Source organism: Phyllostomus hastatus, unplaced genomic scaffold (assembly GCF_019186645.2).
Source record: "Phyllostomus hastatus isolate PE091 unplaced genomic scaffold, TTU_PhHast_1.1 phas_scaffold_78, whole genome shotgun sequence".
Taxonomy (NCBI): domain Eukaryota; kingdom Metazoa; phylum Chordata; class Mammalia; order Chiroptera; family Phyllostomidae; genus Phyllostomus; species Phyllostomus hastatus.
The window spans coordinates 32,061,669-32,083,423 of NW_025334041.1; the positions used below are offsets into that span (position 1 = coordinate 32,061,669).

Sequence of the window (21,755 nt, forward strand, 5' to 3'; positions counted from 1 at the left end):
CCTCATTAATTAACCTAGTAGGCCATTTTATTTAGCTATGGTCCACGGAAGTAAACCATTATGCAATCACAGTTAGTGCGAGCCGATGTACCAAGATGTCCATTTGTTTATCTCACTTCTCTCTGTTGAAATGTATATGTTTGTATAACAGACTGGGGTTTTGTTCCCTAGGAGGTTATCTTCAAAAAGATCGAAATTAAAAAAAAATGTTTTTGCAATAACTTATAAGAAAATTTATTACACATAATAGATGTGTTCTTTTCAAGTTGGTACTTGCAGTATTTGAAAAGTGAAAGATTAAAAAATTACATTCCACATGCCCTTGGTGACTACTGAAGGAACTGAATTGATTAAACTGTCACTCAGCAGTTACCGTGGTTAGTGCTTCATTAAGCACAGATAGGCACAATACATCTTAGTCAAATACTTCTACGGGGTGCTTCGTTCTCCAGGAATGAAAGCCAAACCAAACGTATACTGTGGGTAAAAGCCCATCTCAAAAAACATCCAATTCAAAAAATAGACTTTTTATATAACGGGCAACTCTTTTATTTTTCAAATGATGAGACAAAATTGTATCTCTAAGAAGGCACACTTACAAATTAAACCCATCAGAACAAAAGCATGAAGTCCAGGTAGCTAATATAGTTGAGTAAGGCCAAGGCCCAGGGTGGCTGGCTGCTGACTTGGGAAGAGGTAGTAGGCAGGTGAGTGGAAGCCTCCTTACCAGCGTTGACATCTGAAATAGGAGTTCCAAGGGAGCTCAAGAACCCAACCACCGAACATAGCGACCAGCATCAATGCTCCAGTTACAGTGATAATTCTTGCTCACACATATTAACATAAATCTATCTCTCTTATATATATATATTTCAGTACACATATATTCTAGGATATATATATTTGTATGTAATTGTAATATAGTATATATATATAATATAAATATATAAAATATATGTATATATATTTTAATCAAATGGCAAAGCTTTTGCTTTCTGGTCCAGTTCCCTGAGCCAGAACATGGAATCACCCAAAACCCTTGTCTTCCCTTACTGCTCTCATTCCGTCATCACGTTGTCATACCCTGACTATTCCTAAATATCCCTCCATTGTGGTCTCCAACCACCATGCCCACCCCCATCCTTCTTTTGCCTCTACCTACTTCTTAAACAATGTCCTTCTCCCACCCACAAATATCAGCTGTTTCCCCAGCTGGTAGGATAGTCTATCTACAGCATGGCCTTCATGACCTTCAACCCCGGCTTTGTCAACTGCAGATGGCTTTGACAAGTCAGCCCACATAATTACCACTTTGTGACATCTTCTCTGAACCCCCACCTCTCCTCAACAATCCAAGGATAAATTTACCACCGTCACCTTGGAGCCACCAGTGTACCAACTGTATGCCTGTCTTACAGCTCATCACACTCTTTCCATCGGACCTTGAAGGCATGAATGGGTCCTTTTCATCTCTATAAGCCCCAGGACCTGACCCAGTGCCTGGTGCAAAATACATGTTCAATAAATAACTTTAAAATAACTGAGTGTGTTTCATAAACTAATCTGAGCAGTACACAAAATAAACTGCAACAGAGAAAGAAACCTGTTGTAGAACGAATAGTATTATATAAAATTAAACACTAAAGAAAAATCAGTTCAGTTAATTTCATCAAAATACCTAAACCCTAACTTGATTTATAAGTCACTCTGAAGGAATTCCAGCAGTCTCCATGGAAACCACTGGTTCAGCAGCACAATTCACTCAAATGGTAAAATTTAGAGATGGGGAATTTCAGAGAATGCCTAAGACAATGCTGTGGCTTTTACATCTAAGGAAACTGTATTACATGTTTCAATGTCTTAGTTTCAGTCTCAGAACCTGAAACCTTGACTCCGACTTTGGGGCCAATGGTCCCTTCACGATGCCGTGCTGCCTCTGCAGGTGGAACAAAGGGGTTTTATTTGGTCAGTCTGTTGAGAGCACAAAAGAAGAAAGAGAGAAAAAAAGAAGAAATAGAGGTAGCAAATTTGTTCTTGTTCCTGGTGGCATAAGTGTTATGAAAGACAAATATAATACCAAAATCAAGTCCTCAAAAATCAGGTTTGAGCACACAATGAAACTACCCTTAAAAACTAGTCTACCACCATTGCCAATGTACTGAAAACAGGCTGGCTGTCTATGTTTAAAAATGCTTGAAAACTCAAAACAGACTCCTGTAGATAACGAGAATCCTATAGATAAAGTTTTAAAATAACAGCCCCAGTTTCTATAGATAGCTGAGAACATTCAAACTGGGAACATCCAGAACCAGGCACAATTAACTTTTTAAAAAATATAAATAGGAAAAGTCTTTACCGAAAGTCTTCAACAAGTAAACAATGTAAAACCCCAAAGCTTGCATTCAATAGCAGAGAAACACTGTCTTGTACTTTGGAACAACCAAGGAAGAGCACAGCCCCATTTGATTAGTCATTTAAAATGCTACCAGTGAAAGCACTTCTCCAAGGAATAACTGCAGACCAGTCAGAATAAGAAAAAAATTAATAAGACTTGCATGTCTTTAGTTTTTGTTTATATGACAGCTGATGTAGGACAAGGAAGTCATATTATAAGATTTCTCCTGCAAATGTATTAACCCTCCTGCAAGAATGTGGGGAATTAGAAAAAAAACTGTTGATGGTTAACTATGTTAAAGGTTTTTTTAGAGAAATTATATCTAGCATATCATGAAGTGAGTAACTGAGAGAATATTTGACAACCATCTGATGTCTTAGATAATATATGCAAAATCTGAAGGCAAATACCTTTGCATTGTAAATCCTCATTGTCCATTTTTTGGTGAAGTTTGTGGGCTTCTTGAAATATTCTCAAAGACTTTCCCTGGAACATGGCTGTGTAAACTGGACATTGCACACAGACTGGAATGTGAATGAAGCCCCCTGGAGTTGTGAATAGTAGTAGCACCAGTGAGTGGTGATTGAGGCCAGGAACCAGGTCTTTTCACTGCCAAACCTCTAAAAATTCCGTAAGGTTCTGTTGAATGAATGAATGAATGAAGATATTCATATTGTGTAAGAGAGATCTTTGTGGGCAGGGGGCTGCCCTGGGAATCTGGAGGTGTGTTTGCTGCTGTTGTTTTAATTCTGTGCTACCACCAACCAGCTAGTGTGAGCAGCATAAGCAAGCCCCTTCAGAGTCTGGTGAGTGGGGTATAAAACAACCATACAACAACAGTAAAAAATCATGAATTTTTCACTGGGTTACTAAAATTCTGAAACAATTTCTAAATTGAATATGCTAGGATTAAATACATGAGACAGATGAAAATTTATATAGTTGATAATTCTTTTTAATTTGTTGAGTTTACCTTAGGCCATAAATATATTGTTTTCAAAAGCGAACCTGGTAAAAGCGAGCAATCAAGGAAGAACATTAAAGTATCGATGAGAAAGAACAGAAAACCCTTTCTATATTTCTATACAAAATGCAATTGTATATAAACACGTCATTCTTGGAGGCTGCTGTCTCACATGGAGATACAGAGAAACATAAAACGACAGAGCAAAAGATAAACAACCCATACATGCATAAAAAACCAGGAAGCTACTCAGATTCTGTCTTTACTAATTTACTCAATGCTTGTAAGACACTATGATTAAGTTTTATTTTTTAATGGAAGTTAGTAGGCTATTTCTTGGCCACTAATAGGTTATTTTAGTTAAGTTTGACTTTAATTCTTTTTCAATTATTGTATTATTTCTTTTTTACCCTTGATCGCATCTTTTACCAATAGGAATCCAAGGACAATACATTTGATGGGCAAAAAATAAAAAAATAAAACAAAACAAATATCTAAGTTTATCAGTTATATAACATGGCATCTAAAATCAATAAAGCTACTAGTACATTGAGTTATATTAATTCATACAGCAGAATACCAGTAAGTAAAAATGTGACTCTTAATGAAAATGCACTGCAGATAATGCAGTGCCCAAAGGAATTAATTCACAAATGTCACAACAGCATAGAAGTCCCCACTTCCATCCTTCAAGGAATAGTATGAGCTAGATACCCAAACCCCTTTACTAACCATAGTCACACAACAATGTTTACCCAAGCTCCCAATTTCTCTCCTATCACATTCCCATTCAATTATATCTTTCCTGGGCATATAAGTTAACAGTCTACCTTTTCACCATCTTTGGATTAGAAACTTTATATTGAGTGGAACATTTATTGAAAGTTTCAGTAATTGCTTTTGATCTTTTTGATAGCAAGCTAATATTGGATTCACACATATCATTGATCCAAAGGTCTACTTTCTACAACCAATTCTTTAAATTCATGTAAAATTTTATCTTTTTAAGAAGTATCATTTCACAGTCTATTCTCTTTCACCACTAGCTCATCAAAAAGCATATGCCTTTCTTGTCAAGTTTTTTTTTCATAAGTAAGATGCCATTATTTCATTAACACTTAAGTGATTGGGATTACAAATCTCCACCACCACGCTAAGATGCTGGCAGTCAGGCTCTTGCCTACATTTTGCTGTTTGACTCTCACCCATCAGAACCTGTAGTTCAAATCTGTGTCCAAGAAAGTCACAAATTTCTTCAGGGCAAAGACCTTAGTAGTCAATCACCCATAGTTAAAGCCACAAATATTATATTGTCACCATGAGCAGGACAGGCAGACAAATGTGTATAGATACCCCTTCTCTCCCCAAAGTGACCAAAGTGTCAGTTAAGGAATAACATTTTAAACAAGGATAAAATAAATAGATGAGGAGACAAGTGAATGAGAGAGAACCTTTTTCCAGAGCTGTGGATGAAGTTGTGGCAATCTAGGCAGACCATAGGCAGTTACATTAAAGGTAGAAATCATTAAAAAACAAATTCAAGGCCCTGGCCAGGCAGCTTAGGCAATTAGAGCACCATCCCTATACACCAAGGTTGCGGGTTCAATTCCCCTGAGGGCACATATGAGAAAGAACCAATGAATGAGTAAATAAGTAGAACGACAAATTGATGTCTCTCCCCACACTCCTTCCTCTCATTTTCTAAAATCAATGAATAAAAAAATTCAAGAAACTTTCTAAGAACTGAAACGGATATCTTTATATTTCAAATTGAAGGAAACGTACCCAGCACCAACAGAAAAAGACACATCCAAACTGAATTATCATAAAATTTTAGAACACCAGGGATAGAGAGAGCCTAAGGTTCTCCAGAGAGAAAGTACGAGAGGCACGCAAATGGGTGCAAATCAAATGGAGTCAGACTTCTCAGCAGCAATACTAGAAGCTCGGAAGAAATTAAGCAAGGCATGCAGAACTCTGAGAGGAAAAGCCTAACTACATAGTCTGTTTGAAACTTTATCAAGCATGTGTGGGAAGTAGAAGAAAGAGATTTTCAGAAAACTATGAATTTGAAAACTGTAACTCTAATGGATTCTTTCTTAGAAAACTAGAAGAAGACGACAAGGAGTTCAGAAAAAGGGGGACTCTGTAAGCAGTAAAGAAGAATCCAACCCAGAATAGACTTGAATGAAGCAACCACCTCCAGAGGTGTGAGAGAACCAATAGGATATTGAAACACTAAGAGGCTGGCCCCAGCAGAAAGCCATGACCTGCCTTAGACCTAAATGCCATTATTCCCCATAGAATTAAAAAGGTCAAGTGTTATTGAAATCTTCTGACAGTAAGATCCATGGAAGAGGAGGGGCTTCCCCATACAAGCTGTAGTCAGCCATTTCCAGAAATACAGGCTGAAAGTAGGGAAGAATTAGGAAAGAATATTCCATCTCCCTCTCTTCCCACTTGTCCATTGCCTGAACTCAACTGGAATTATAGCCAAGACAGCTTGGAGGATGTTGGATGTATTCCCTAGGGGCTGGCCATCCAGGACACAGGGCAGGACAGAAGAGGGTGGAGAACAGACTTGAAGAGAAAGAGAATAACCAACTTAGGACCTACAACAACAGGAGAGGGGCAGGCAGAAGTTGAAAGATGGCAGCTGTGCTAAAGTGAGAAATCGAAGCGCTGAGAGAGCAAAACTCCAAGGAAAAGTTTGACAGAGCAATGGCAAGAAAATTAAATGGGACTGAGGATTTTGCTGATACATTTGAGCATTTGGAATTTTTTCATACATAATTAACGTATCTCTCATACCTATAAATAATTAAGAATAAGAACAAAGACAACTAATAAAAATCAGAGACAATTATAAAGTCTAGGAAGAACAAAAGGTTATATAAGAAAATATACACATCATGAACACTAGTTGACTTAAGTATGAATATTCACATATTAATGTTTCAAAATGTGATATAGCCTCTATATTGGGAGAATGGGGTGAGCTGGGGGGCAGCTGATGGAAGAAAATTAAACCTATATTTATCATAACACCTACCTAGTAGATAACATCTAAAAACAGTAAATCAATATATAGCAATATAAACAATTATTTAAGACATATAGAGGTAGACACGAAAAGAGCTGAAAGTAATTTCTGGGAAATTAGAGGGTGAGCATGAGTGAGGCAGGAAATTACTATTTTTGCTACTGCTACTGTTGTGGCAGCTATTAATTATTAGTTATACCTGAAATTGGTTTCATTGTCAGAGTTTTCTGATAAGGACACTGAAGATAAAGACGGTTAACGGATGTGGTCAACCAAGGTCACGTGGGAAGGTCTGGAGGCGACAGAATCTAATTTAGGCTTCCAATGTGTCCTCTGCTACAAGACTGACTCTCCTTTACACAGCAAACCACGGACATGACCAGAGAACTGATTTCTACATGAATACATACACAACTTAAAACACAAAAGGTGCCAGTATACACCCAATGTTCTCTAAACTTTGAGCACTAATTTAGGTATTTACGAATTAACCCCTCTCCTCCCCACCCTCGCACACATGATGAGAGCATCCTGGACCAAATTTCTAAGTCTTTAGACAGAAATGGTATGCTGATTTCTTAAAAACCTAATACAGCAGCTTCTATTGTCTTTAGTATATCCTGTAACACCCTTGGATGCTATACAGGTACACTTGGACTTATTGTGCTTCACAGATGTGTTTTTTACAAATTGAGGGCAAGGCCCTCCACCAGCAAAACATGTACAGCTCGCATTAGTGCGATACTTGCTTTGTTGTGGTGGTTTAGAAACACACCTGCAGTATCTCTGTGGCATGCCTGTACTCCAATAAAAATGCAATGTATTTTGCTTGGCTGATAGACTAAAACCAAATAAGAACATTATTCTCAACATTTGTGGAGTCTTATATTTCTTAAAGAATTTCACATTTAAGCATCTCTTCCTATTCTCACAAACCAGTGAAGCAGGTGAGTATACTAAGGGCTATCTCAGTATCATGAAAGTTAGTAATGGGGATCAGCTATTTAAAACCCACCCAAAAACTAATTTGTGGGTTCCAATTACTTTGCCAACATTGATAAAAACAGGGACATTTTTATGCAAAAAAATGATTTGTAGTGAAAACTACATACAATGCCTCACTTTATATATTATTATTCAGCAAACATCACTAATGAGTGACCAAACATATCCACTGAAAACACACACTGATAAACAACATGGGCTGTGAAAACCATACCATGCTAAACTTTTGACAAAAATAGAATTGCTTCCCTTCAGCACGCCAAAGCCATCGCTATATTCTGCACTTCAGCAGCCACTCAATAATACCAAAAAAATCTAATGTTAGAGAATTGCAGTTTTGGAGAGTATTCATTATTAATCAATGTTACAGAAGTTTCCCACAAGAAATTTGACTTTGTAGCCAGCACTCCTGTGTTGTGAATTAAGCACTCACATGCATGAGGTCTCTTCTGATTACTAGTACTTAACGAATTACTGCTCCAGTGCTTTATGAGAAAGATGACCACATGTCACGGTTAAATCTCTGTTTTTACATCTACTGTTCTGGCAGAATTATTATTAATTTTCAAAGGTACTCTGGAATATTTGATGTACTATATGGTCACCCTAATTTTAAGACACGTAAATAGTACGGGTGGACTCAGAAACCACCGCTGCCACAACGAGCTCAGCTTTCAAGCACCCAGAGGCCCGCTGCCTGCCGCCTGTTCCTTCGTTGGACGTCAGTGACGACATGGCAAGTCACCTGGCTTGCGTACTATTTGAGAAGCTCTCCAGAGCTCTTAAAGAGTCTTTTGACCAATTCAACCTTCTTTGGATCTTACAACCTGATTAATTATAAATGTGTAAATAGTGTTGACGGCTAGTTGACTTGATGTAGCTCATGGACTCAAATGTTCATTCTTACCAGTACTTTTTTTTCAAATGGACTCATTCATTTTAGCAGAAGTGATAAAACAGTAATGGTTAGGAGGTGGGAAAATACATGCCAGCAAAGATATTGGTCCCATAAAATGTGTTCCATCCAGTGACTCATGGTTTAAATTTATTTTCAAGAACCTCCTCCTTGATACAACTATATAATACAGAATACTAATGGCAGAGGGAAGGCAGTCCTCAAGGCTGCTGAGTGAGAGTGAAAGCCATACCCTTTCTCTGAGGCACACAAAGGATTCAACATGACCCAGAGCACAATCTAAATTAAAAAACAGGAATTTTACTGTATTTATGCCTTTGAATAACTTTACTAGTAAAAGAAAAACCAATGTCTTACAATCTTATGCAATATGTTGTGAAGGAAAAGGCTTCGGAGTGGGTTAGCAGTAAATTCAGATGTTGGCTCTACTCACCAACTATATGACCTTGCTTACTATCTTACTTGGTTGGCCTGGGTTTTGCTCTCTTCCACTGTTTGATGGTACATAATTAAAATGCATGAGAGCTTAGAATACAGTTTGTGTTCAATAAAAGTGTCTACTATTGTTATTATTATTACTATTACTTATGTTAAACTCTATTTTTATTGCCACTCTTACTCAATTACTCAAGTCAGGACTTCACATGTAACACATTTATTTTCAGGATAAGGGCTATAGTAGGATCCATCTATGATTCTCTCTCTTAAAACACTGGTAAACAAACCTGAGTCTTCAAAAACCTCATTTTATTACATAAATTTCCTTCATCCAAGAGAGATCATTGAGAATGATGGCAACTCTGTATGTTGCCAGTATGTATGGTAACCAAGCTTACTGAATGAAAAACAATGCTGAATGGCCTTATAATAGTCAATGAATAGGCCATTTCTTTTCTGATATATGTAAAATCAATTTTGATGCAGATGCATTTCTATATATTAAGACTGGTATGGAAATTTTTTTCTAACCACCCAGCTGCTACAATGTTAAATAAATTAATTTTAATCTTAAATCAGAGATGGAATACAAAAAAGGGTGATTTAATATGCAATCTCATTACATTTGACAGGCTTATTCATAAATGATTTGCCCCACATTTTGACACATGTAGTTAATATGTTAATTAGCTTTCAAACAGATGAGGAGAGGAAGGAACTGACACACTATCATTCTTCACACAGCATGTTGGGAAGTACGGTGCATGATACCACGAGGTAGTGTTAGTAAATATGGTGGCCCCCCAAAGCACTGGGATCTTGACGAGATAATTATTTATTAGCTAAAGATAACTTAGTCACCTTATGTTAAAATTAATCCCTTCAAATAATCCCAAGTGACCTTCTGCTTTAGAAAATAAATGCTACTCTAAGCATATTTACAAGCTTCGATAAAGGAATGGAAAGCTTGTTTAGAGCAATGACCTCCATGGTTAGAAGAGAACTTCCTGACCAGGGAGGAACGAACTACCCAGATCAGCTGCCTTTCACCTCTGCACTTCTCTTAATATGGTTTTCAGCACTTGGTAAGCCTCTTTGGTTTAGAAGCTTAAAGGCGATTTCCTACACTTTGACTTTCAAAGAGTTATAAAATCCAAGAATTAGGAGAAGTTATACACAAGACAATGTCCAATTTGATTCCTCTGCCTCCTTCATGGAGGGAGACCGAGGTATCAGAAACGATCTTGCTTGGTGAGCACTCAAATCGCACAGCATATTCACACCCACCACAGGGCTGGAGACCTCGAGCAGTAAATGATAATGCAGTGAGCTGATTTCCCTCCCTTGCTGCCAGTGTTAATGCATATGTGTCTTCAGTAATAGTTTTATTGCCTATGGCTATTAAATAGAAAACTGGAAAATGCAATACTATGTAGGAATCATTAGGTTTTAGTTACTACCCTACTGCCCCAGGATAGTAAATGAACTGTAAAACTCGCCTGAAACTGTTGCCACCTGCCTCCCTGCTAGTGTCCATGGGTTAATATTTGCACTTTTCTTTGGTGCTGCTGAGCCATGACTCAATTACAGCCCCATTTCTAGATCTTCATGTAACCAGCATTGATGTCACTGGTCATGCAAAAATCAGTGCCTTGTGAACTTCCCTCTCACTGGAAAAATACATATATTTTACCTGATTTATAGGATAATAACAAAATGGCTTTTAGAAAATGGCTTGGAACGAAATCAGATGCAGAATGACAGGCATAGCATTGACATAACTCAGATTTTAGGGCTTGGGAATGAAGAGCCAAGAAGCATAGGAAACAGCTCAAACAACACATTTATTTCTTGCTTTTGCCAATAAATAATTTTTGCATGCAGACAAAAGGGCATTTGGGGTCTACTATTTTGTATCGGTTTTCCTCCCTTCAACTTAAGTAGCAGTCTTCTTCTTATGCTTCATTATGTCTGTTCAAAGCAAATGGGCAGAAAGTGCCCAAGCCTTCTTCCTTAAGAGAACGAGCACACATGTGCACACACAGGCAAAAGAAAAAATGGGAGGTGTGGAGGAAGACAAAGACTGCAGATCAAATACTAATGATCAGAAACAGACGTATGAGCAAGTCACAATCCATGTGGCTCTCTGTAATGTAAACAGCACTTTTAAGGTTTGGGAAAAATTAGCCAATAGTGTATAAAAAAACAGCTTCTTCTGATTATGAGGGTAGAGTCTTCACGGAACTGCCAAGCACTATGACAAAACTGGCTCCAAGCCACACATGTTTCCAAACTATGTCCCATTAGCAGAGTCCTTAACTGACCTCACTGAAAGGAAATCCAGAATTTCCATACCCAAAAAACAGAGAAAACCACTCTATAACTCAAGAATATTAAGTAATGATCACGTGCACAAGCCTACTATAAAGCATAAGGTAGAAGGAACGAAGGGAATTGGAAAGTAACTAATATCTTGATGCATTCTTTAACTTTTATTTACAATTTTCTCCTCTATTACGGCTAATGATCAAAATGTCTATTTTGCCCAAGCCCCTGTCTTGAGGGGAAAAAATTCCAAAGAAAACCAACAAAGAAGCCAGGAAGTGGGATGAAAAAAATGATTAGCTCAGCTCCTCAATGAGATGGTCATCTTTCCTCTCAGTGTGCTGGGACATGCATGATGGTATTAGATGTATTATAAGGCATCACAAATTTACGGCAATGGATCTTAGGCTGCTTGATGACAAAGCTCTTTCATAGCTTTACTGAAAGCTAACAATCTACACCCCATAAAAATAAATATGTCCATGTGTACACAAAATATTGCATATAATTTCAGTGGTTTCAAAGATCCCGAAATTCTACTCCTAGGGGGTTTGCTGGAACCTAAATTAAGAAAAATCTATGCTGTGCCCTACATCACAAGGAACTTATTTTCCAACCATAAAATATCTGAATCACAAACATAAGGGAAGAAGCTAGACCTCATCACAGCCAAATTTGCTAAAAGCCAAGATAACTGAGGGCAGAGCTGTGAAGTAAGCACAAGGCAGTAAGACAAACAAAATGTGCTACAGTTTTATTGAGGTCATAAACATTATATGAACATGTAGCTGAATTCTGTATATGGGCACAGTCATTCATGGAAGATGCTTCCTGCTAGAAAATAACCACATGCTATTGTGAACTGTTTTGTTTTAAATACAGTTGAAAGTCTAGAAAGGGATTTTTTTTCTATTAATAAAGGACATTCTCAGCAGTCACTAGTAAGCCTTTCCTGAGTGCTAAAAATTATTCTCTTACTTGGTTATTTGATTTAGATTACACTGGACGGGGAACTCATTTGCATTTCTTTTTCCTTTCTTTTTTTTTTTACTAAATCTTTAAAATCTACTGGTATTTTATTTATTTATTTTCTTTAAATTTAAAAAATTGATTGTTGTTCAAGTACAGTTTTCTGCTTTTTACTCCCATCCCAGCCCACCCCACCTTCATTTGTATTTCATCATTAATAATAATTATGCATTAAATCTCACCAGTCTCCAGGCCTCCTGTTACAATTGATTTTTAAGTTATGCTAAACCATTGTCTGAAACTGAGACTGTATCGAATTAAATTTACTGTGAACCTTTCAAAGAGTAGTTGTTTTATTTTAGATAATTGGTACGAACAGTTCTCAGAAGCACACTGCACCAAATTTAGTGCCTGTCAGTGACAGTGACACCAAAATTTTCAGACCACTTATGTGAGCTTTGTTGTGAATTGAAATGTGCTTGCTACTACTTCCAACCCATACTGTTGTTTGGAGATATAAATATACATCCTTGTTATACAATAGAGCTATAAATTAAGACCCTCAGGGGGAAAAAAATCACCACACTGACAGTTAGAAAAATGTCTCTGCTCCTGTCCATCAAGAACCATTACCAGACCCCATCTGCAAGGCAGTCTCTGATTAGGGAAGAGTCCCAATCATGTTTTTTAAAAGTCCAGCATCATTGCCACACACAGGCAAACACTCCTCCGCCATTAATCTTCATTCAGACTGTTAGAATGTTTGTCTAGTCTTGACCCTGACCAAGCACCAGAGAGAGATTAGCTAGAGAAAAGCTTCCATTTCTCACCACATGTCAAGGCAGGTGGAATACTCTGTGGAGCCCAGGAGGACATCTGGAGGTCTGTACCATAGGGTAACCACTTCATTGGAGTATGTGTGGCTAGGGACCGATTTTGCTCTTGCAAGACCTGTGGGTTACATAAAACATAAAGAAGTTTAATAGGCATTAATGGGACAAGGGAATTTAAGTTTGAATCTTCACAGTTTTAAAAGGTCAAACATGACACTGTAATACAGAATTATGAATTCGATGTCAAGGTTACAAGAAAAGTCTACCCGTTTGAAGCACATGCTAATAAATCATTTGCATTCCTAATAAAGCATCAAGAATTTAATAAAATCCCAGGAGAGTGAACAAACAATTCATCAACGATTAGATATGACACAGAAGCACAGAAATCTTCTGGACTTTCCAAAGAAGGTGTCACGGAGCTTTAGTTCCAAGAGTTATAAATAATGTTATTAGAGAGACTTCCATATAGCGAGACTGCTCAGTGCCCTTAGTTATCCTACCGTGTGCTGTGAATCTGAAAGAAGAGCTATGACAGTTTTCTGAAGGGATGTTCCCCAAACTCCTTTTGGTTTCAGCCTTCTGCCAAACACTCACTAGGAAATGCTACCTGGGAAGCTCATCTGAAAACTACCTAAATAAATAATTATAAAGGAATATAGTTAAGTCAATTAAAATGTTTTCTAAGAATTTTTTTAAACTGGGAAAATGGTCATAGTACAGTGATCCCTCACCTATCTCGGGAGTTACATTCCAGAGACCCCCACAATAGGTGAAAATCCTCGAAGTAGCAGCGTTATATTTATTTTATTATTTATATATAGTTTAAGGTTTTATAAACCTTTCCTACACTCCTATAAACCTTTCCCATTCTCTTATTAACCTTTCCCACACTCTTATAAACACTTCATATGCTCTTAAACACTTTTTATACTCTTAAACCTACATAATTTTAACATATGAAATTCTATATGGGTACTCACCTGTGAAGTATACCAGTCATCCCTTGCTATATCACGGTTCACTGTAGCCCGCGATCAGTAATATGACTGTAATATGTTAACCGATCATGTATGTGCAGTCTGCCCTCACAATCATAAATACTTATGCATAGGGAAAAGAATGACAGAAAATATATTTTTCCAAGTTTTCTACAATGACTGTACTTCTTTTGAAAACACAAAATTGAGAGATGTTATTTTTAAAAGAATAAAAACTGTGTGACAGCCTCCTACCTGGGTGTGAAGCGTTAGTTGCTACTTTGGTGCTGAAAGCACATGTAACATCTTCATAGTATTTTACCATAAAAATTCATTTTCATGTTCTGCTTATTTAAATTGTTATGTAGTACTTAGAAATGTGACTTCTTCCTGTTTATTAAACACTTGGTATTCCCTTTAGTACATTCTATGTACATGTTAAAATTAATAGAACAGCTGGTGAGAAAAAAATTTCTAATTAATTCAACTATGTTCACAGTACCTCAATTTTCCTACAATGTAGTTTCTATAATGATACAAAGGCATGTTATAAATTGGTTAATATCTGTAAGTATTCCATACTACAATGTACAGATCATAAACACACATACATAAATATATGTGGTCCCCAACTTTTTTTCACATAAATAGAATAGCTTTTTGATAACAGATTTCTGAAACCTCTACTCCTTTTCTTTTTTAGTTTGTGGTAATTAGACAGTTATACACTTATGAAGTGGAAACCCCGATAAGTCCAGTACCTATCTGATACCACACATAGTTACTACATTATTATTGACTATATCGGCTATGCTGTACTTCACATTCCTGTGACTATTTTTATAACAGGTGATTTGTACTTCTTAATCCCTCTCATTTTTTCCCTGCAAGTTTTTTTCCTACCTCAATTCAGGCAAAACTGAAAAACAGGACAACAGTGAGGGTCCTTGTGCTTCCAGAATTTAGTAATCCCATCAAAAGGTCTAGTTCCTCAAACGAGCATGTTTCTGTACAGAGAACAAACAGCTCAGCACCAGTCCTGAAATAGGACCTGACTAGTTCCATATGCTGTTGTCAAGTCAAAAGGGACGCCGAAGACACCCAAGCTGGCTTCCCTTGGCTTTCCTAAGGCCCTGTGACAGAAAGCAAGGCCAAAGGGGTGGGAGAAGGAAAACATCTGAGCTTTTCTTTGACAGTTCAGAAAACCAGGCAGTGATAGAAAATTATGATTTTCCCTGTTTTAAAGGAAGAACGAACGTGACCTGAAAATAACTTAGAAATAGTATAAATCTAAAAATTATATATGATTTCAGGTCCATTATGTGCACTCTGACTATAAGTTTATAAAACTGGTTAAATGTATCTGGAAAATATAATTAGAAAAGGCTTTGTCTACATTATTTTCCTCCTTCCCATATGTTTAAGTCAAGGACTGCCCAAACTCTATTCATGTGGGCCACATAATTTCCCAAATTAACAGCAAAAATGAGTTTTCCATTTCTAACTCTTCAATGTGTTAAGACAGTTTCTTCTTAAAATAATTTCCATGTAAAGGTACCATGTATTAAAGAATGTTATAATTTTAAGATATGGTCTTTTGCATTGTTTGAGAAAACATATCATCCTACTTTAATAAAATCAATTAAAACTGTTTCTTGTGGGAAGTGTCCTATATCTTGATAAACGAAAGACTTTCACCCTATTAATATTGCTGTTCAGTTAAAAAGATAAATAAATCCCACAACTTTTCAGGGAAGGAGCAAATTATTAAAACAATGACTCAAAAACAAGAAAGTATACTTTGAAGTAGGAATATATAACTGCACTTTTTACAAATATTTTTAGTAAAGATATTGTTAGGTATTTATATAGTTCATGCATCAAAACACACTTACGCATGCAAAATTTATTGAACTGCATCTTCCAGCTGAAGGAAAACTGTAGGACAGGATTAATTAGCACAGCATGTGTGAAAGCTTTCTTTCTCTGGTCCTTGTCAGTTGCTATGGTTACACTACAGGAAGAGAGCTACACTACCTTTTAAAGAGGATGAAATTCATGGGTTATTATCAAAACTTCTAGCATTAATGTTTAGTGTGAATTAAAAGTCAAAAACAGCAGAGTGAAATGCTAACCAGATGAGTCCAGGTTACGTGCATGCTGCTGCCTTGGCTGAGTGGGTGTGCACGTGAGCAGGTGTGTGTTGCTATGGACACCTAGAGTGGTTTGATTAACAACTGAGTATCCAACTTTAAAATGTTACCATTTCTAACAGTCAAAGACCTTAAGTACAGTTAAAAAAATCCTGCTATTCAAGCCCTGTTGCCCATTATTCAAAAGTGGGCAACCTCTGAATAATAGCTAACACAGCAGAATCTTAGATTTCCAGAAGAGTTCAAAGCTTTATAGTTCACCTCCTTACCCAATGAAATAATTCATTTTCATACATATTTAAGATGGTTCTCCAACGTCTTCTGCTGCCCTGAGCCTGGTTCTGCCCTCTTGCAGGGACACAGAATAAATCACATGGCTTCTAACATTTGCCCTAAACTGACCCGGCATCCAGCCTCAATCGATGCAGTCTCTCCAGACCTTATCTTAACAGCTCTCTCAGCTGCAGTGGACTTGACCACTCTTCTTCTTTTAAGTCTACTCCCGTGACTACTCAGATATAGAAGTTAACAGGAGTGACTTGGCCTCTTCCTGGGATCTTCTTCTATATGCTGGTTTTGTCTAGGGTTTTATTTCAAACCAGCTCTTTCTCAAATGTATACACTCTGTAGGTAACTGTGGCTAATGCCCTGTTTTGACTGTCATGGACAGTGATTTCTCATAAGAGTTCATCTCCAGCTTCTATTTGTCCATGGGCTTCAGATCTGGGTCTATCCAAGTCCTCAACAGACACAGGAACAAGGATACCCTGCAGGCACTCCACACAACCCCAACCATAAGCCCCTACGGCCATCCCCACTGTGAATACAGGCATCTGCCCTGAGTCCGGAAGTAAAGACTTTTCACTAGTCAACTGTCACACGTTCCCAAAACAGTAAAAGTTTGTTTTAGCCATACACAGATATACATTGGATTTTATATTCCCTGTATAATTATTCTTTCAAATTCCAATCTATCCTTTTTGCAGGTGGTAAAATTGCTTAGAGACTTTGAGTACTATCTCCAATGCTATGAAGAAAAATCACCAAGCCCAGGTTAGGAGCTCAAGAATGATAATGCCCATATGTCTACCTTGACTAAGGGATTGAAAAAGAACTGGTAATAATGGCAAAAGCTATATGAATTTGCAAAAATTAGCTAAAATAAGATACAAAGGAGCATCTTTCACAACCTTAGTCTCTCCAGAGACTGGGCCACTGTTTGGTGCTTGTCATTGGTTTCTTTTGTTGGTGGTGGTGGTTTTTATTAGAGCAACTCCCATACTGCTCTTTCAACACACTTTATTCTCCAAACTAAACAACCAGGAAAAACGGTTTAGCTCTTAGTTCATCACAAAATCAATATGTCTGAACCAGGGGCTCCTTTCTTCACAACAGGAATCCAAACAGATGTGAATTATTTGGGTAACAGTTTACCACCTGGCAGTTAGGCGAGAAAGGGAGAGACTTCCCTGCAGGAGGGCAGAGGGAGGCTTTTCCATTTCCTTCCCATGCCACAGTCCTGGGGGCCGACCAGCAGTTTCCTCTTTCACACCAATTTTTTACGCAGTCCTCTCCCTTCTACGGAATTTACATTAAGTATCTTAGGGTGTACTAAAGCTGTTTCAAAATCCTTTATTGACGCTCTTAAAGTATATCAATAAGCAACCACCAAAACAAAACAAAAAGATTTTTTCTGGTGTTTTCTCGAGTTCTGGCTTTAACCTCTTTCCTCCAAGCTTGACAAATTCTCCTGAATGATCTGATTTAATCCTGTGGCTCCAGCTACTCTCTACATGCTGATGATCTCGAACACACTATCTTTAAAATTAATCTTCCCTAATCTTTACATTTCTACATAAAAAAGAGCCACTTGGATCTTCCATGGCTATCTTGAACATAACTCACCACTAATCTTTATCTATCTATTCATAAAAGCCAAAAGTCTTGTTTCATTTCAGGCTCCTTCTACTTAAAAAATTATAAAAATCAGTGGATTTTACTTTATAATTTCCCTCTTTTCTTCCTTGTCCTTAGGCATTCCTCATCATCTCTTACTGGATTGTTCCACTAGCCTCATGTCTGTCCATGGCAAATAGTTATCAACTTCAAAATACCTTCTAGCTCTAGACAATAAATTATCTACATTTATTAACATTAATTTTACTGACAAATCAAAGTTTAATGGAAACACTTTAAAAATTTTAAAATATGTTTGCTGATTTTAGATAGAGATGAAGGGGTATAAAGAGAGAAAGAGAGAGAGAGAGAGAGAGAGAGAGAGAGAGAGAGAGAGAGAGACATCAATATGAGAAATATCGATTGGTTGCCTCCCCTATGAGCCCCAACCAAGGACCAAACCTGCAACTTAAGTATGCGCCCTGACCGGAAATCGAACCCCCAGCCTTTGGGTGTACTGAACAATGCTCCAACTGAGCAGATGGGCCAGGGCTGGAACACTCTTCATTGTGAAGAATAATAAAAGACTTCAATGCCCAATATTCCCCGGTAAGCACTATGAAAGTTAGACATTCACCAATTTTTGCCCCATATTTACCATCACAGGAAGCAGGAAATGAGGGCATTTTAGGGCCAAGTCTCTGCTTTCTCATACTGCTGATCACAGAACAACATGGGCTTGAACTGTGCAAGCCCACTTATATGTGTTTTTTTTCAATAAATACTGTAAATATATTTTCTCTTCCTTACAAGTTTCTTACTTTCATTTTTCCTCTAGCTTACTTTATTGTAAGAGCACAGTTACATGCACACACAGGGTGGGGCAAAGGTAGGTTTACAGTTGTGAGTACATGAAACAGTCTATTCTTGTATTATTATTATTTATTATTAATAATAATAATTATTAATTATTATGGTCCACCATATGGACAGTGTTAACCTACTTTTGCCCCACCCTGTATATATATAATCAAGCAAAATATGCATTTTGACTGTTATGACTAAAGCTTTTGGTCAGCAGTAAGCTATTAATTGTTAAGTTTTGGGGGAGTCAAAAGTTACATACAGATTTTTAACTGTGTGGGGGTGTTGGTGCCCCAAGTCTCTACATTGTTCAAGAGTCAAGTGCATTTAACAACATGGTGTTGTTGAAATTGGAAAAAAGTTTTGAGAATAGAATTAGATATTTTTCTTTCTTTGAATGCAACCTTTTTGGTTTGTTTGTATCCAGACTTCTACTTTAACAGAAACTACTCTTACAGGATAACAAAATCCCTTAAAAATGTTTTGATTGGCACTTCTCAGAGTCTTTCAACTGAATAAAAGGGGTTTTTGAAAATCAAGTCTAATAAAATAAAATCAAGTCCAGAAGACATTTAAACATGTTAAAACAATGTTTCTTTTGCTCTGATTTTATTTAATCATCTTTGAAATTTTTTAAGTAAAGCCTAATTTCTGGCTATCTTAAAGAACATAGATTTTTTTAATATATAACAGAAATTATCATAAAATTTTAATTCATTCTAAATAAGAAAAAATATTCAAGTAATTAGATTTCATATATAGAACATTTTTATTTTTTTCTATTTTGTATAGAAGATAAAAAATATGCTTCTTTGGTAAACACTGCTTTAAATGAAATTAATAGGTGTGATGGGGAGATCAATTAGTCAAAATTCTTTGGCTGAACACCATATAAGGAACATGCCTTTTTTGATCAGAGCATTAGGCTACATATTGGAAGACTTATAATATGAAAAAACTAAATTCCTAATAGTGGTTTAGACACCTTTATGTCTCCTTGATGAAGTCACTTAAGCAGTCTCGCTTATGTTATATGTAAAATAATGAGGCGGAGGTCAAAGTCAGCAAACTATGGCATATAGGCCACTTACTGTTTTCTTTGAAGACAAATTTTGCTGACACACAGCTACACACATTCCTTCACATACTGTCTATGACTGCATTTGCACTAAATAGCAGAGCTGAGGAGATGACAGATACATAAGGCTACAATAAATAGTGTCTGGCCTTTTAAGAAAAAAATGTGCTGACCCATGGGCCAGACAGGAAACTCCAGAGTCTATCCAACTACAAGCATACCTCATTTTATTGCACTTCACTTTATTGCACTTCGCAGAGGTTTTTTTTTTTTTTTCAAATTGAAGGTTTGTGGCAACACTGCAAGAAGCATGTCCATTTGCACAGTTTTTTCAATGGCACTTGCTCACTTCATGTTCTGTGTCACATTTTGATAATTCTCACACTACTTCAAACTTTTTCATTATTTTTATCTTTGTTATGGTAGCCTGTGATCAGTTACTTTTGATGTTACTTCTGTAATTGTTTGGGGGCACCAAGAACCTCACCCACATAAGGCCAAAAAGTTAATCATTAATGTCATGAGTGATCTGACTGCCCCACAGACCAGCCATTCCCCCATCTCTCTCTCACTCCTCGGCCTCCCTATTCCCTGAGACGCAACGATATTAAATTAGGCTAATTTTAATGGCCTACAATGGCCTCAGTGTTCAAGGAAAAGGAAGAGTCACATGTCCCTTACTTTAAATCAAAAGCTAGAAATTACTTAGTGAGGAAGGCATGTCAAAAGCCAAGACAGGCTGAAAGCTGGGCCTCTTGTTCCAGTCAGCCAAGTTGGGAGTGCAAAGGAAAAGTTCTTGAAGGGAATCAAAAGTGCCACTGTAGTGAACACATGAATAATAAGAAAGCAAAACAGCCTTACTGGGGAAAGTTTTAGTGGTCTGGATAGATCAAACTACCCACAACATTCCTGTAGGCCAAAGCCTAATCCACTGCAAGGCCCACACTCTCTCCCATTCTGTGAAGACTGAGAGAGGTGAGAAGCTGCAGAAGGAAAGTTTCAAGCTAACAGAGGTTGGTTCATGAGGATTAAGGAAAGAGGCCATGCCCATAACATAAAAGTGCAAGGTGAAATAGCAAGTGCCAATGTAGAAGCCGCAGCAAGTTATCCAGAAGATTTAATTAATGAAGGTGGCTACACTGAAAACACATTTTCAATGTAGACAAAATAGCCCTATATTGGAAGACGATGCCATCTAGGACTTTCAAAGCTATAGAGAAGTTAAGGCCTGCCTTCAGAGCTTCAAAGGACAAGCTAACTCTCTTTGTCAGGGGCTCATGCAACTGGTGACTTTAATGTGAAACCAATGCTTGTGTAGCATTCCAGAAGTACTAGGGCCCTTATGAATTATGCTATATCTACTCTGCCTGTGCTCTGTAAATAGAACAACAAAGCCTGAATGACAGCACATCTTTTTACAACATGGTTTACTGATGTTTTAAAGCCCACTGTTTCAATCTACTTCTCAGAAAAAGATTCCTTTCAAAATACTACTATTCACTGACAATTGCCCTGGCCACCCAAGAGCTCTGATGAAGATGTAAAACAAGATTAATGTTGTTTTCATGTCTGTTAACACAACATCCATTTTGCAGCCTAAGGGTCAATGAGTAACTCACCTTTCAAGTCTTATTTATTTAGGAAATACATCTTGTAATGCTATAGCTGCCACAGATAGTGATTCCTCTGATGGACCTGGGAAAAGTACATTGAAAACCTTCTGGAAAGGATTCACCATTTCAGAGGCCAGTAAGAACATTTGTGGTTCATGGGAAGAGGTCAAATATATGAACATTAATAAGAGATTGGAAGAAGTTGATTTCAACCCTCATGAATGACTTTGAGGAACTCAAGGCTTCAGTGGAAGAAGAAACTCAAGATGTGGTGAAAATAACA

General features: G+C 37.2%; 1 protein-coding gene across 6 annotated transcripts in view; it reads right to left on the reverse strand.

Annotated features, from left to right (window-relative positions):
* CDK14 (cyclin dependent kinase 14) overlaps positions 1-21,755 on the reverse strand; it is a 548,605-nt gene that overhangs the window by 214,636 nt on the left and 312,214 nt on the right. For all 6 annotated transcript variants that reach the window (XM_045828168.1, XM_045828171.1, XM_045828174.1 and 3 more), the window contains one exon: positions 12,886-13,006. In XM_045828168.1, the coding sequence (XP_045684124.1) occupies positions 12,886-13,006 (121 nt within the window). The remainder of the gene's footprint in view (positions 1-12,885; positions 13,007-21,755) is intronic.